General features: G+C 46.2%; 1 protein-coding gene across 1 annotated transcript in view; it reads left to right on the forward strand.

The window, feature by feature from the left end:
* Nucleotides 1-16,536, forward strand: part of CECR2 (cat eye syndrome chromosome region, candidate 2) — a 45,397-nt gene that overhangs the window by 14,963 nt on the left and 13,898 nt on the right. The window contains exons 3-8 of the mRNA XM_010845057.1: nucleotides 33-216; nucleotides 1,048-1,187; nucleotides 1,872-1,976; nucleotides 4,632-4,681; nucleotides 5,311-5,480; nucleotides 14,468-14,621. Of these exons, the coding sequence (XP_010843359.1) occupies nucleotides 33-216; nucleotides 1,048-1,187; nucleotides 1,872-1,976; nucleotides 4,632-4,681; nucleotides 5,311-5,480; nucleotides 14,468-14,621 (803 nt within the window). The remainder of the gene's footprint in view (nucleotides 1-32; nucleotides 217-1,047; nucleotides 1,188-1,871; nucleotides 1,977-4,631; nucleotides 4,682-5,310; nucleotides 5,481-14,467; nucleotides 14,622-16,536) is intronic.

The following is a 16,536-nucleotide window of genomic DNA, read 5'->3' on the forward strand; positions in this document are numbered from 1 at the left end:
TCACACACCTTTGTGTCTGGGCCACTGGCTAGGCCTCAGACCTTCCACAGCTACCTGGAGGACATCATCAACTACCGCTGGGAGCTGGAGGAGGGGAAGCCCAACCCTCTGCGGGAGGCCAGCTTCCAGGACCTGCCCCTGCGCACCCGAGTGGAGATTCTCCACCGCCTTTGTGACTACCGGCTGGACGCAGACGACGTCTTCGACCTCCTCAAGGTGCGTGACTGACAGGCATCCTCCCTGGAGCTGCGGTTCAGGGAAGCCGGCTCTGGGTTGTGCTGGCCGCTTTGGTGTGTTCCCCTTTCCATATCCCGGGTCCCTGCTGCCATGGGAACAGTCGTAGGCTCCCGTCCGCTCTGTCATCAGCCAGAATTAGGGTTACATTAGTCACTGAATGTTATTTCCTGAGATCTGAAATTTGACTTGGCATAATTAAGATTTATGACACCTCCCAAGGACTTGACCCCATTCCCACCACACGCTGCATGCACGCGGCAGAAGTGTGCTGGGCGGGGCTCTGGCCACCTCTCCCTCACCTGATCCTGCCCTCACTGGGAGGTCGGGGGTGCCTGTGGGCTTGGGTGGGAACTGTGGTGAGATCTGTAGCCCAGCTCAGCCCGGCCTTCACCAAGGCCTTGGTCTCAGTCACCAGGGGCGGCAGTGAGGTGATGCTGGTCAGTGGGGAGCGCTGGGCTGGGCCGGCTGGTGGGCCAGCATCGTGTGGGTTGAGGCTGCCACAGCACTGACTCTCCTGTGGGGCTTGTCTCTCCTCGTGTGGTTCCAAGCCAGATGTGTCACAAGTTCATCAGAATTCTTGTGGCTTTCTCTGTTTTTGGCAACACGGGGGCAGTGATGGGGAGGGTTTAAAATATTTCCACATCCTATTCTTGGAGCAGGAGCCTTATCCTGGTCCGATATGTCTGGACCCAGAATGAGAATTACCCCAGGTGTTTGGCCATTGTAATGTGAGGGATCTGTGAGAATATATTTCAAATCCTTGTTTCCGTTTTCTGTTGTTGCCCAAACCTCTTTCCCTGACCTGCGCAGGGCCTGGATGCAGACAGTCTCCGCGTGGAGCCGCTGGGCGAGGACAGCTCGGGGGCCCTCTACTGGTATTTTTACGGAACGCGAATGTACAAGGAGGACCCGGCACAAGGGGGGTCCCATGGAGAGCTCGCTCTGAGCAGGTACCTTCCTGGAGGTCGTGTTGCCGTCGCCACCGTCGTTAACGCCCAGTGCCTCCGAATTCCCCTGCACAGTTTAGCTTCTCTTGTGGAGGAGGGAGCGCATGTCGCAGCATGCCTGTGAGGAGGCGCGCCACACAGAAGCACAGAGGACTCGCTCTCCAGCCCTGCTCCCTGGGCTGATGCTGGGGCCAGTTCTTGGCAGCACCAGTGCGCCCTGGGCCTTCCCTGTGGCAGAGTGGGTTCTGGAGAACCCCATCCTTCCTGGGGTCTTGGCAAGAAAGAGGCCTCGGGCAGCGTCCCCGAGCTGTGCTGCCATCTTCCCCGCACTTCAGGTTGCTGGGCCCTTTGCTGTTAGGGAAGCCTGAAAAGTGAAGGTCTCTTAGTCATGTCTCTGTGGCCCCATGGACTGTACAGTCCATGGAATTCTCCAGGCCAGGATACTGGAGTGGGTAGCCTTTCCCTTCCCAACCCAGGGATCAAACCCAGTCTCCCGCATTGCAGGTAGATTCTTTACCAGCCCAGATGTTCGTGTGGGAGACGTCCATTTCCTTGGTTCCACGTTTTATTAATAATAACGGAAGACGTGAGGTTGCCCTGTCCTGTCCCTGTAACTGCTGCCTTTGTCCTATTTAGTAACCTTGTGGCCAGACGACTGACATTTCTGTTTAATGTACTATTTCTTAGGGAAAGTGAAGGACAAAAAAATGTCTCAAGTGTTCCTGGGAAAACAGGTAAAAGAAGAGGAAGACCCCCAAAACGGAAAAAACTACAGGAGGAAACTTTCATGAGGTGAGAAAATCTTAGTGTGTGAAGGTCCCTAACCCAAACCCTTATGCTGGAAGGGCTCGCTCCGTGCTTGCTCTCTGTGTCTCGGGGAGGACGTGGGTGTGCACTGGAGTCCTTGGGGTTCCCGGCCCCGGCCCCTCTCAAGTTACCAGCTGTCTGGGAGCCCTCCCCCTGGGCAGTGGGGGCTCTGGCAGTGGAAGGCACCTGCTCACAGGAAGCGCCCTTCAGACCCCTTTGCCCCCGATTTCCACACAGGAGGTGGAGTGAGTTAATACTGCGAGTCTAGGCGTTCTTTCCTGGTAAGAAGACTTCGGTACTTAACTGTGCTTTATTGTGTTTAGAACTCATTTTGTTAAGATGAGACCTTAAACGTTTTTAAGTGTTTATTTGGTATTTAATTTTAGCAAAGAAAAAGATTGTTATATTTTGGGAAAATTTTAATTGTTTGGCCACAGTGTGCTTCATGCAGGCAGGATTTTAGTTTCCCAACCAGGGATCTCCTGCAGTGGAAGCTCAGAATCTTGAGCACTGGACCATTAGGGAAGTCCCAGGAAATTTTATTTTAGTATGTCGTTGTCTTTTGGGACTATCCACCATGTGAATCTCAATATAAGAGTTTTGAGGGTCTGACCTGTACTGTGTAAAAATACTTTGATACCTTTTACTTAAGGATCAGATATGTAATTATTCACTTACGGAAGTTAAGTCACAGTCTTAAAAATTCTAATAACACAGGGCAAACTGCTTCCTTGTTCTCTGGTTTATTGTTCAGTTCACTTCAGTTGCTCAGTCGTGTCCGACTCTTTGCGACCCCATGAATCGCAGCATGCCAGGCCTCCCTGTCCATCACCAACTCCCGGAATTCACTCAGACCTACGTCCATCGAGTCAGTGATGGCATCCAGCCATCTCATCCTCTGTCGTCCCCCTCTCCTCCTGCCCCCAATCCCTCCCAGCATCAGTCTTTTCCAGTGAGTCAACTCTTCGCATGAGGTGGCCAAAGTACTGGAGTTTCAGCTTTAGTATCATTCCTTATTGTTAGAACTGCTTAAATAAGAAGCTAAATGCCTGAAGTGGACCAGATTTCACTGTGTTGCTTATTAACTGCTAATAAATGTTTTTAGGGATCTGATTATGAATCAGTCAATCAGAATTTGGTTTTTTTGTTTTAACAATCAGTGTTCCAACTTTTCTGAAATTTTGACCATAGAATGCAAGCTTTCCTCCCACCAGAATTTGTGAGAAATAGTCCTGTCATTGTGTTTTATACACAAGACATCAGTTTCTGGGTTTTGTTAGCAGCCTACACGTCCATGTAAATCCAGCAAGCTGTTTTGTACATTCATCTTTGGTTCCCTTGAGCCCCAGAATCAGAAAGCCACAGAGGAGTGTCCTCACCTCACAAGCCCAGTGCTCCTGTGCTGCCCTCTGCTGGTGACTTTATTCTGTAGCGTTCTGAATCCAGTGCAGTATTGAAGTATTTTTAAATTAAATAAAATTTTGTGAAATCTAAAAAGTAAAACTAGTGAATGTAACAAAGCAGATACAGAGAACAAACTGGGAATGAGCAGTGGGGAAACAGAAGGGGGAGGGGTGAGCTAGGGGACAGAGGTAGAAATGAGTATGTCACAGAGATGTGCCAGTGTTTTATAATAACTGTATATGGAGTGTAATCTTTAAAAATTGTGCTCACTGCGTTTGTTGTACACCTGAAACTATACCTCAGTTAAAAGTTGTTTTTTTTTTTAAAGAATGATGAAAAAGAAACACAGTAAGATATATGTAGAAGGGGGAAAATAAATGAAGAGAAAGTTCAGTCCCTAAAATAATTTTTAATGTTTTTTTTTTTTTTTAATAAATAAAGTTTAAAGTTCAGTTCCTCAGTCACACCAGCCACGCTTCAGCCTAGTGGGTGAGTGCGGCCTGTGGCTGCCTTTGTCGGCAGCAACGATGCGGGGCATTGCCATTCTTCCAGGAGGCTGTACAGGGCTAGAACATCCAGAGCATGCCCTTCATGGTCTAGGGAGACAGCACTATTGGTCACGTAACGCTGAGTGTGTTTGTATCTTATATCATTAACGGTCCCGTTTTCCAGGGAATTTCGTTGACTTTGCTGAGGTCAAGGCGGCATGCCTTGAGCGGGGGTGGGCAACCTCAGAACCTGTGTTGCTCACTTCAACCTGCTGTGGGGGTTAGTTCAACAGTCTGCTGCTCAGTGCAGCCCTCGGTCGGGTAGCAAGCCCTTTCCTTGGCCTTTCAGTGTCGACACTGAGCTCCTCCGTTCCTGGGCAGTGGTGCCGTATTCCTGTGTGTTGTCCTCCCCCTCTCTGTGCCAACTTGCCCGCCTCCATGTTCCTGACCTTGCTCTGCTGACGTGTCAGAGACACACACACATTCTCTCCTGGTGTTAATAGTAAGCCGCTGTGCCTTATACACACACACTCTCTCTTTTCTGATACTAATAGTAAGGCATTGTGCCTTATACGCACACACATTTTCTCTCTCCTAGTATTAATAGTAAGCCAATGTGCATTACATGCAAACACACACACAAACACTTCTGGTATTAATAGGAAGCCAGTGTTCCTTCCTTCTAGGGAAGCACAGAAAATTTTGGCCGTGTTTTTGTTTTAATGGTGACCGCTTTCCTTTGTTCTAGTGACAAGCAGGAAGAGAACTCCTCAGCATCTGAGTTGCAGACAAGAAACGGTAACAGCCTTCGTAGGGGTTGGAGGGCTTACGTCACCTTCCAGAGTCTGGTGCAGACTGCTGGGACCGTTGCAGTAGTCTTCCCACCAGCCTCCTTGCCCCTCACACATTGTCTCCCTGTGTCCATCTCTCCTTAAAATCCCTCGAGATCAGGACCAGGTCACTTCAATTGAGCTGCTTCCCAGGCCCAGTGTAATAGGCTCCTAACATTGGGATGAATGCAAAGCTTGTCAAGAGCCTTCTTTTAACGTGAAATACTTTACAACATAAGGATGTGTACTGTGTTCTTATGTAGACTTTTTATGCAATCTGTAATACAATACAAACATTTGAGGAGAAAAAGCAATTTACAGTATCTCAATGTAACAAGGAACACTCCTGAAGCTCAAAGACATTTATGTAGAAAAGCAGATGCATCGGAACATTTCTACGTTATTAGAGTCTGAAGGTCACCATAGTTGTGTTTGTATTGCCTTCATAGCTCTTAGCTGTGAACAGGAGAGTAGCCAGAACATCTGAAGTATACATTATCAGCCTTAAAGGGTAACCCAGGGTGCCAGTGAACCTGAGGGCAGAGAGGAGAAGGAGATCCGTGGGGCCTATTTCCTGACCATGACTTTCTCTTCTAGGGTCCCAGGGACCAGGGCAAGGCTCCTGGTGGCTCCTGTGCCAGACTGAGCAGGAGTGGAGACAGGTCACCGAGAGTTTCCGGGAGAGGACCTCTGTACGAGAGCGCCAGCTCTACAAACTGCTCAGCGAGGACTTCCTGCCTGAGATCTGCAGCATGATCGCCCAGAAGGTGCGCACACGGGCCCACGTAGTGTGAAGCTGCTCTGGGCAGGGTACCTTCCTCAGAGACATGCTCGGCCCCTCGCTCTGCTGAGCAGGCCTGCTTTCCTCCGGGCCCCAAGAGTAGGACCTCGAGCCTCTACTTTGCTTACTGTGGGTCCTGGGGTTTAGCCCTCATGCTCCCCACCCTCATGGTTCCTGGACCCCAGGTGTGTCTCGGCAGAGCGCTCTTTGCATACCTCTCCTTGTGCATATGCTGCTGCTGCTTTCCCCCTTTTAGAAAACTCATCTGGTGGTCTCCCTCTCAGAGTTCAGACCTGTCTGAGGGTTGTCCTTCTTGCTCCCTCAGTTCCTCCTCTAACCTCCCGGCACTCCAGTCCTGGCCTCTTCCCGTGCATCCCGTCTGCTCTTGCCTGTTCCAAGGCTCTCAGAAGCCCTTCTGGAGTTGTTTCTGTGTGCTCTCCCTGGACTGTCTTAGCCTGAGGTTTCCCCCACAAGGTGTCTGCTCATCCTAAGTTTCATCTGGAGTTGTGGAGGCAGCTCCAGGTCATGAGCCACGTCTTCCTTGTCACCGTAACCTCCAGGTGACTCTGTGGCGTGCCTGTTCTGTGGTCAATGCCTGATAACCATCCAGTTTCGATAAAATTGATGCTTCAGATTCTTAATGGTTGTTAACAGAAAACATAAGAATGCCAGTGCTGCCCTGAAACCTGGGGAGAAAGTGTTACGAGTTCCTGCTGCAGCACAGATACAGTGACAGTGATACGCTGTGCGTTCGGTGATATGTGTAACTATTGAGCAGATCAGTGCTTTGGGGTGAATCGTAGAAGGTCTGACTTCAGGGCTTCAGGAATTGCGTTTTCATTGAGCGTCTCCTCATTGGTGTTCTTTGTCCTGGTAATGATGATTCCTCTTGGATCTTGTCGTCCACAGCCCACTGTGACCATTTTTGTCCAGGACTCGAGATATGGAATCTAGTTTTCTTAGAGTAACTAAATAGAGATTGTATGATTAATGACAGCACCTTGAATCATCTGTAAGGCATGTTCCTAACCTGCTTAAACTCTTTTGTAATTTCTGCCTTTTTAACTGAAAAGACTTTAGATTAGGGAGTTAAGGGGAAAAATTTACAAGCATAAAACAAGTGGTTTTGATACAGAAAATATCAGGAGTTGATTCTTTGCGAGAGAGGAACTTAAATCTTAAGTGCAATTTTCAAGACATTAGAAACTAAAGGATCGAATAACAGATTTGATATTTTGAAAGTTGTCCAGTACTTTAAATATGCAAGCTTTAGTTAAATGGGGTGATTATGCACAAAAATCAGAATCGGCATTATGCAGCAAAGAAGCTTAGCAGACCAGTAATTAGGGGAGTTTTCACACAGGGATCCCATCAGAGGCTCCAGAACTATTCAGATTTATTCACTAAAACTTTAAGAAATGATAATTTCCAAATAGTTATAAAATGAAGAAAGAATTGGCTTGGCTACCATTGACATACAGGTATCTTAGAGCCCCATTCTGGATGAATTTAAATTCACTCCTTGCTCAGTGATGTAAATGTCAGTTCCATGAAGTGCACCAGCAAGATTGCAAGGAGTGGAGCCTGCTGGGAGCCCGCGCTGGAGCCCTCTGGTCTGTCTGTCAAGTAGTTTAGAGCAGTCAATGAGTTTAAACGGCTGTTTCCATTTGCTAAGAGGTCTGAGAGACCTGGACTGCACGGGAGGGGGGAAGCTGAGGGTGTTTAACTAGGAGAGTGTGGGGCAGGAGTGAGGGGCACCCTCCTCTACTCCAGACTTGCTCTGGTTTTCAGCCCCTTGACTCCTAGCACAGATGTTCCACTGGCTTTTGAGGCAGTGCGTGGTCAGAAAACACTTCTGCAGGCTGTGTCTGATGGCCTGTGCCAGTGTGGACCCCCCGGCCTTGTAGTCATTGATGTCACAGCCGGTTGTCTGTCTGGCTTGAGCCCTGAAGAGGGAAATGCTCCTTCATGAATTTCTGTGTTTACAGTGTATTTGGACTCATCCTCTTTTTTTCTTCAGCTCGTAAATACATTGGTGTTGGAGGTATACGAACAAGTCTCTTCGGTCCCGTGCAGGGTTCTCTTCTGCCTAACTGCCTGATCTCCCAGGTCTCCTCTTCCTTTGGGTCCCTGGCTTTGGAGTGGCCTCAGTCAGCTGTCCAGCCATAGTTCTCAACTGGTTTTCTGCCTCATTGGCCTGGATGGGCTCCCGCTGTCTGTTTACCTGGACAGTTTGAAAGCTCGTTCCCATCTCTGCTCACTGCCCTGGGCTGAGCCCTAAATGTCCTGTTTTACATCTCAGCTTGCACAGTAACCTGAATACAGACAGACAGGAAGGTTCTTCATTGGCTGCCAGCAAAAGCTTAGCTTTAAACACTCAAGGTTTTGGCTCTTCCTTGCAGTGTTGTTTGTTTATTCCGCTCTTCTTGATATTGAAGAGGTTCTTGATGTCTGTTACAGTACTGAGTATGTTGAAGAAAGCCTCTGGTGTGGCATGAGTTTTGTGCTTCTGTTTAAATAGCCGAAAAAATCTTTAGGTCTTTAAAGCCTTATTGGCAGGTTTTCTGGTCTCCCAGGAGTCCAGTCTTCTTGCCCCAGAAAGTCTTGATTATGACTCCGGGGGAAATACCAGCAAAGGGTCACTGTGCTGACCTCTGAAACTCTGTTCCAGTGCTTTTTTTTTGTCAGGAGGCTCTGGGCACACCTGTGGCCAGGGAGTTCGGGTCCTCCTTGTGCTGCTGGAGTTGAGTGGGGGTGGGGGTGGGGGGTGGGTGGATGGGGAGTTCTGGGCTGAGCTTCAGCCAGATTCTGTTTGTATTGTTGAGGATTTCTAAGCGCTGTTTCATACCCCCTTTGGAAGAAAAAATGTTGCAGTGCAAATAGTGAAGATATTTTTTTAACTGCTATTAACATATATATATGTATATTTTTTTATTAACTTTACTGGTTCTTTAAACCATTGAAGTTTGAACAATTAAACTGTTGACAGTTTAAAAGACTGCCTGCCGCAAGTAACTTCAGGTCATCAGTCTTGTCCCTTCCATGGGGTAGCACACTGCCTAGAAAGTTGCATGGAAATTTAAAACACTCTTGGTGCATTTCATACATGTTTTTTCCTAAATATGTATGATGCAATTTATATAAAATGATACTGTTTGAGAATTCACATCAAATGGGAACTACTGAATTTATAAAACATTAATTATAGTGAAAGAGAATAGGCATAGGAAGTGTGAGGCAAAGTGGTGTCTCACTGAGCAGAAGTGTTTGCAGCCAGCAACCTGAGGTGGGGGAGCCTGGGGAAGGCAGGTTGGGGGACAGGCAGGGATTAAAATGGACAGAAGGGCCCCCGTGAGCAGGGGTGGTCAGGAGCATGTTACACAGGTAGGTCCTGGACCTTGCTTCTTGTTCTCAGCCTTTGTGGGCACTCTGCTCTGAGTTTTGTTGTTGTTGAGCTCTTGGAATTGCAGACTTTTTTTTTTTGTTTGAGGTGTAATTGGTGTGTAACGTTAGTTTTGAGTGTACAACATAATGATTTGATAATTGCATACCTTGCAAAATGATCACCAGGAGGTCTAGTTAATATCTGTCACCTCACATGGAGTTTTTTCTTGTGATGAGTAACTTTAAAAATCTACTCTCTGTTTACATACAACACAGTATTATTGACTGTGGTCACCATGTTGCACATCTCATCACTTTTCCCTTCTCCAGGGGATCTTCCCAACCCAGGGATTGAACCCATGTCTCCCTCATTGCAGGCAGATTCTTTACCAGTTGAGCCACAAGAATACTGGAGCGGGTAGCCTATCCCTTCTCCAGGGGATCTTTCCGACCCAGGAATTGAACCGGGGTTTCCTACATTATAGGTGGATTCTGAGCTATCAGGGAAGCCCATCTCATCCCCAGGAGTTATTTATTTTATAAATGGATGTCTGTACTGCTGACTGCCTTCACTCATTTTGCCCACCCCTGTCTGTCATCTGTATCTTGAGTTCAGTGTTTTTAGACTCTACATGTAGGTGAGTTGATACAGTATTTGCTTTTCTCTGACTTAATCTCACTTAGCATAATGCCCTCATGTCATCCATGTAGTCACGCGTGGCAGCATTTTCCTGTTTGTGACTGAGTAATATACCCTTGTACATACGCCGCCTCTCCTCCGTTCCTCCACCCACCGATGGACATTAGGTTACGTCTGAGTTTTGGCTGTCGTGCTTCAGTGACCCTGGGAGTTGTGTTCCTGTTCAGGCTGCGCTTTTACTTTCTTTGGAAAGATAGGCAGGAATAAAAATGCTGGGTCATGTGATCAAATTCTGTTTTTTATTTTTCAAGGAACCTCTGTGCTCTTTTTCCATAGTGTCTGTACTAGTTTACATTCCCACCAACAGTGCACAAGAATTCCCTTTTTGCCATGTCCTTGTCAGCACTTGCCATCTCTTGTCATTTTGTTGATACCCATCATGGCCATTCTAACAGGTGTGAGGTTTTGATTTGCATTTCTCTGATGATTAATGATGTTGAGCCTCTTTTCATGTGTCTGCTAACCATCTGTGTGTCTTTCTTGGAAAAATGTCTGTTCAGATCCTTGGCTCATTTTTTAATAGAATTATTTGTATGCGATTGAGCTTACAAGTTTGCTTTTTCACGATACTCTAATATCAGGTGACTAAATTATTATTTTTATTAATTTATTTTAATTGGAGGCTAATTACTTTACAATATTGTGGTGTTTTTTGCCATACATTGACATGAATCAGCCACAGGTGTACATGTGTCCCCCTGTCCCAAACCCCCTTCCCACCCCCTCCCCATCCCATCCCTCTGGGTCATCCCGGTGCACCGGCTTTGAGTGCCCTGTTTCATGCATCAAACTTGGACTGGTCATCTATTTCACATATGGTGATATACGTGTTTCAATGCTATTCTCTCAAATCATCCTAGTAAGTTATTACTTCTTACGTGCTTAGTATAAATATTAATGTATTTTAAAAACAACTAACTAGACAAACCACCTCATGTGAAGAGTTGACTCATTGGAAAAGACCCTGATGCTGGGAGGGATTAGGGGCAGGAGAAAAGGGGACGACGGAGGATGAGATGGCTGGATGGCATCACCGACTCGATGGACATGAATTTGAGTGAACTCTGGGAGTTGGTGATGGACAGGGAGGCCTGGCATGCTGTGATTCATGGGGTCACAAAGAGTCGGACACGACTGAGTGACTGAACTGAACTAGACAAAAAATTGTATAATTCCATTTGTGTAAAATGTCCAGAATAAATAGATCCACAGAAAGAGAATCACTTGATGGTCGCCAGGGGCTGGAGCGTGAGGGGGCGGCGTGGCTGGGATGGAGGTCAGGGCTTTGTCTCCGGTGTTGAGGGTGCTCTGTGGTCAACCAGATGGTGGTTGCCAGGTGCTGTGAGTATGCTGAGCACCCCTCAGCTGTGCACTGACAGTTGTTCATTTTGTGTGAATTTCACCTCAGTGTCTTTATGTGTGTTTCTAAATGATGCATAATCTCTGATTTTGCAGCAGTCCTTGGCATTTATGATTTTCTTAAGTTTTAAATTTTTTGCTTTAATATATAAAAGATAGTTAATAGGAACCTAGTGTATAGCACAGGGAACTCTATTCAGTGGTTTGTAGTGACCTGTATAGGAATGGAGTCTAGACTGAAGTGTGGATGTGTGTATATGTATAACTGACTGAAGTCAAAAGGAGGAAGCATCAGGGGATGAGATGGTGGGATAGTGTCATCACCTAAATGGACATGAATTTTAGCAAACTTCAGGAGATGGCGGAGGACAGAGCAGCTTGGAGGGCTACAGTCCATAGGGTCCCAAAGAGTCAGACATGACTTAGCTACCAAATGACAACAGTAACTAATTCACTTTGCTGTACAGCAGAAACTAAGGCAACGTTGTAAATCAGCTATACTCGTACAAAAAATTTAAAAATTCCTGTTTCCATTTTAGCAAAATGTCTTAATCTATTTAAAGTCAATTTTAATGCCTCACTGTAAAATCTATACATGATAGCAACCTCTTGGTACTTTTAACATTTGAATTTTAGATTTTACTCCCACTACTATGTGATCTCTATTAAAAAAGTTAATAAAAATTAGATCATTGTAGAACATGTAATACTGGATGATTTCCCCAGCTTATTTGGGAAGGGGTTGTTCTGTGTCCTAAATAATTTCTACACTCTTGTAGAAAACGAAAGACTGAGTGTAAAAAGTGCAGGAGGCACAGTAACAAGGTTCCCTGTGTACAGCTTCCTGTGTTTGCTTCAGGCCTTTTCTCTGTGCGTTTATTGGAAACCTGGGATCATACTGCCTTTCGTCTTGTGACCCGGTTTTCATTTAATGTCATGAGCCTTTTCATATTTCATTAAATATTCCTCAGAAAAACAATTTTAATGACTATATAGTAGTTATGTAATTTACCTATTTTAAACCTATAGGATATTCACAGTTTTTCGATGTTTTAAATACTGTTGACTGTAACGTACCCAGAAACACTTGCCCGGCTGTCTGACTGTGAGATGAAGTCCCACGGTGTCGCTGCTCTGCCCAGGGCTCCTGACACGTGTCTCACTTGTCCTTTGGAAGACCTGTGGCCCCAGCACTGTGAGCCATCTGTGCTACCACGTCTTTGCAGACATGCCACTTTTTTCATCTTTTACAGTGCTGTGAGTGCATATTCTATTTTGTTTTTTCTTAGGATCATGGATGTGTTTTATTTACCTTCTGTGAATTTTGTACTCATGTTGCATTTTTTTGGTGGTCACAAAGTCAGACAAGACTTAGCAACTGAACAGCAACAGCTGTTAATTGCTTTAGATATCTTTCCTTATTAAGAATAATACCCTGTTGTACGTGTTGGAAAAAATTATATAGTCTTAGGATGTGCATGATGATCTATTTTCGCCTTTTCTTCTCCTTGCACTGACTTTGGGCGGGAGGCACCTGTCTTGTTTGTTTACCAGGTTACTGTTGTCGCTGAGACGCTTGTCGTCTGTAACATGTCTTTGTGCAGGGGAGGACACGTTCATGCTGTCCTCACTGTGTGGTTAGCACTTGCTTTTCTCTGCCTTTTCAGTGGGTCTGATGTGTAGAAAATGCAGCACTTTTTTTGAAGGAAGTAGTTCCGCCTGCCAGGCGTGTGTTCACCTGTCCCCTGCCTGTCCGCCACCCCATCCATGGATCCTTGTTGAGCTGAGCAGAGGAGAGGTTTGGTCTGCTTTGCTTTGTTAATAGCATCGCCACACGACCTCTCAGCAAGGGACAGATGTTGCCACAGTGGGTGTGATTAGAGACCTGTGGTGGGATGAAGGGGCAGAGGGTGCGAAGGTGCTTCCCTGTCAGTGGGTGGCTTGTCCATGAGATTCCTGCAGCAGCCCCATTTCTGAAAGCGCATCTGGCTCATTCAAACCCAGTGTGGACCGCCCATTCTGGTTATAGGATCTAGAAGTCAAGTAACTTTGTTTAATTCTATTTGGGCGACTAACTACAGTATCATGTGTACAGTAAAAGTAGTTAAGTTTTAAAAAATTCTCATCTCTCCTCTTTTACTCTGAAAGATTTTTACCTTATTTGTTAGCCAGCTCTTTTAAAGTCAGGCTCAGAATTTGAACAGTTAAAAATGACTTTCAGAAGGTCTGTTATCTAGGGAAGAGCACTTTCTATTTCTGAGTCAAATGATAATTGAAACTCGTTTTAAGGACCATTAAAAAGTAAAAAACTTCAATCAGATTGGTTTCTGTGTTTAATGATGATTTTGTACGTATGGCATACATATGTATGTCCTTCCCTGGTGGCTCAGACAGTAAAGAGTCTGCCTGCAGTGCAGGAGACCTGGGTTTGATCTCTGGGTCAGGAAGACACCCTGGAGCAGGTCATGGCAATCCATTCTAGTATTCTTGCCTGGAAAATCCCATGGACAGAGGAGCCTGGTGGGCTACAGTCCATGAGGTCGCAAGGAGTCGGACATGACTGAGTGACTAACACTTTGCATTTGGATGGCAGTCTGCCATCATCTTTTTCTCTCCACGTCAAGACCACTTGTGTAATTTCTACAGAATAAAGATATTTATGTAGAAAATTCTTAGGTATTCTTTCTACTGAAAAGAAAAACATTCCTGACTTAGTTTCACCTGACTTGGAATAATTGATGTTTCTTGCTAGTGTAATGTGCGTTTTCCCTTTGCAGACACCCGATTCCTCTTTCTGTATCTGTGCATCTTATAGGCATTCTCTGTTATTACAGGTAACAATTATTACCTCTTCAATAATAATTTTAAAAAAGAAAAAGTTGTGGCTTACGCATCAGCACAGAAGTCCAGGGAAGAAATTGAACATAATGATTTCAGCCCTAGCTTGAGTTTTGTGGGCTACAGATGGTTCAGAACTAGCGCTGTTGGAAACACCCAGAGTAAGACTTGAGGAACAATTGGTGGTGGTGGTCCTGGTTTGTCTTTTCGTTCCTTGAATTTCTTAGGCAGGTGCATTTCTGTGCTGTCACTTCATCTCTTTTCTATTCCTTAAGGCAAAATGGTGGCCCTTCCCACCGAACCCTCCTTTTTTTAAATTGCTTGATTAGTAAAGTACAGAAGTTCGGCGTTTCTGAGGCGTGCAGATGACTGAAGTTGTCTGTGCTGTCTCCCCCTTTCTTCCTTACTTAGGGGGGATTGGTGCCTCCTCTCCAGAAGGTTGTCTCCCAGAGACGACCAGTTGCGTGACCGTCGGGCCCAGCTCCCTCCTGTTCATTCCCCATTGTGTCTTGTGAGTGTGTGTCTGTACTCATTCATTGATTGCACAGATGACAAGATGAACTTGCATTTAAGGCAGAAGTCATCCAGCTATCTAATGCTGCGTGTGGGATAGAAAATGTGGACTCTGCACTCAGAGCAAAGGCCTGGTTTTGCTTTATTACGTGTTGACCGAGCTTCTTGGCCCCTCGCAGGAGACCCCTGTGCTCAGCAGGCTAGAGAAACAGAAGCACCGGGAGGAGGAGGAGGAGCGCCAGATCCTTCTCGCGGTGCAGAAGAAGGAGCAGGAGCAGCTGCTGAAGGAGGAGAGGAAGCGGGAGCTGGAGGAGAGGGTCAAGGCCGTGGAAGGTAGGAGCGCTCTGCCGGGCCAGGGGTGGGGGCGGGGGGCCCCGGGGCCTGCCCTGCAGTGTCCTTGCCCTCGTTCTGGATTCCTTCCTGCCTTCTCGGCTGGGCTGCATCTGGCCTTATCATGTGATGACCCCTCGCTTCCCTAGTTACTGCCTTCTGATTCATAATAGGCTCCCTGCATTCTGACCTTGATGGTGATTCCAGAACCCTCAGTGTCTTTAATGCACTCGTGTAGCCTCTTCCACACTTGTTTGCATACACTCTTTCGCATACACAGCACAGCATCATGGACTGGGTCCAGCACACAGTGCCTCACTGCCCGACTGGCTTGTTTTGTCGCTGGGGTTCGCACCTCTTGCCACCATCACACAGTTTTACTCACCCTGACCTGCTGAATCTAGGTGCTGAGGTAGGGAAACTGACAGGTCTTTGCATGTTCTCAACTACTGGGACTTACTAAAATCCATCAGACCGTCTGGATAAGCACCACAGGGGGTTGAGAGATGGCAGAGCTGAGCAGGGCTGAACACAAAGGCTGGCCTCCTTTGTGAGGTTCCGCCTTTAGGACTGGGAGGTGGTTCTTCATCTGCTGCATAGAAACCGACACAGAGGGTCTAGCGAAATGAAGACACAGAAGAATATGTTCCAAATAGGAGAATAAAACCTCAGAAAAATTTATTTGATAAAGAGTTAAAGTAATGGTCATAAAGATGCTCACCAAAGTGGGGAAGGGAACGGATGAACACAGTGAGAACAGAGAAGGAAATATTTACAAGTGCCAATTGGGAGTCTCAGCACTACACCAAGGCAGGTCTTCATCCAAAGAAGGTGATGTTGTGTATGTGGTGGGATCGTAAGGGAGTCCTCTGTTACGAGCTCCTTCTGGAAAACCAAATGATTAATTCCAACAAGTATGGCTCCCAGTTAGTCCAACTGAAAGCAGCACTCAACGAAAAGCATGCAGAATTAGTCAACAGAAAACTCATAGTTTTCTATCAGGATAAGGCAAGGCTGCATGTTTCTTTGATGACCAGGCAAAACTGTTACAGCTTGGCTGAGAAGTTCTGATTCATCCTCCGTATTCACCAGACATTGTACCCTTGGATTTCCATTTGTTTTGGTCTTTACAAAATTCTCTTAAAGGAAAAAAATTTCACTTCCCTGGAAGGCTGTAAAAGGCACCTGAAACAGTTCTTTGCTCAAAATGATAAAGTTTTGGGAAGATGGAATAATGATGTTGCCTGAAAAATAGCAGAAAATAATGACACAAAATGGAGAATACATAATCAATAAAATTGTTGGTGCAAATGAAAAATGTCTTCAGTTCAGTTCAGTCGCTCAGTCGTGTCCGACTCTTTGCGACCCCAGGAATTGCAGCACGCCAGGCCTCCCTGTCCATTACCAACTCCCGGAATTCACTCAGACTCACGTCCATCGAGTCAGTGATGCCATCCAGCCATCTCATCCTCTGTCGTTCCCTTCTCCTGCCCCCAATCCCTCCCAGCATCAGAATCTTTTCCAATGAGTCAACTCTTCGCATGAGGTGGCCAAAGTACTGCAGTTTCAGCTTCAGCATCATTCCTTCCAAAGAAATCCCAGGGCTGATCTCCTTCAGAATGGACTGGTTGGATCTCCTTGCAGTCCAAGGGACTCTCAAGAGTCTTCTCTAACACCACAGTTCAAAAGCATCAATTCTTCGGCGCTCAGCCTTCTTCACAGTCCAACTCTCACATCCATACATGACCACTGGAAAAACCATAGCCTTGACTAGACAGACCTTTGTTGGCAAAGTGATATCTATGCTTTTGAATATGCTATCTAGGTTGGTCATAACTTTCCTTCCAAGGAGTAAGTGTCTTTTAATTTCATGGCTGCAGTCACCATCTGCAGTGATTTTGGAGCCCAGAAAAATAAT

This window comes from Bison bison, unplaced genomic scaffold (assembly GCF_000754665.1).
Source record: "Bison bison bison isolate TAMUID 2011002044 unplaced genomic scaffold, Bison_UMD1.0 scf7180017864213, whole genome shotgun sequence".
In the NCBI taxonomy this organism is placed as follows: domain Eukaryota; kingdom Metazoa; phylum Chordata; class Mammalia; order Artiodactyla; family Bovidae; genus Bison; species Bison bison.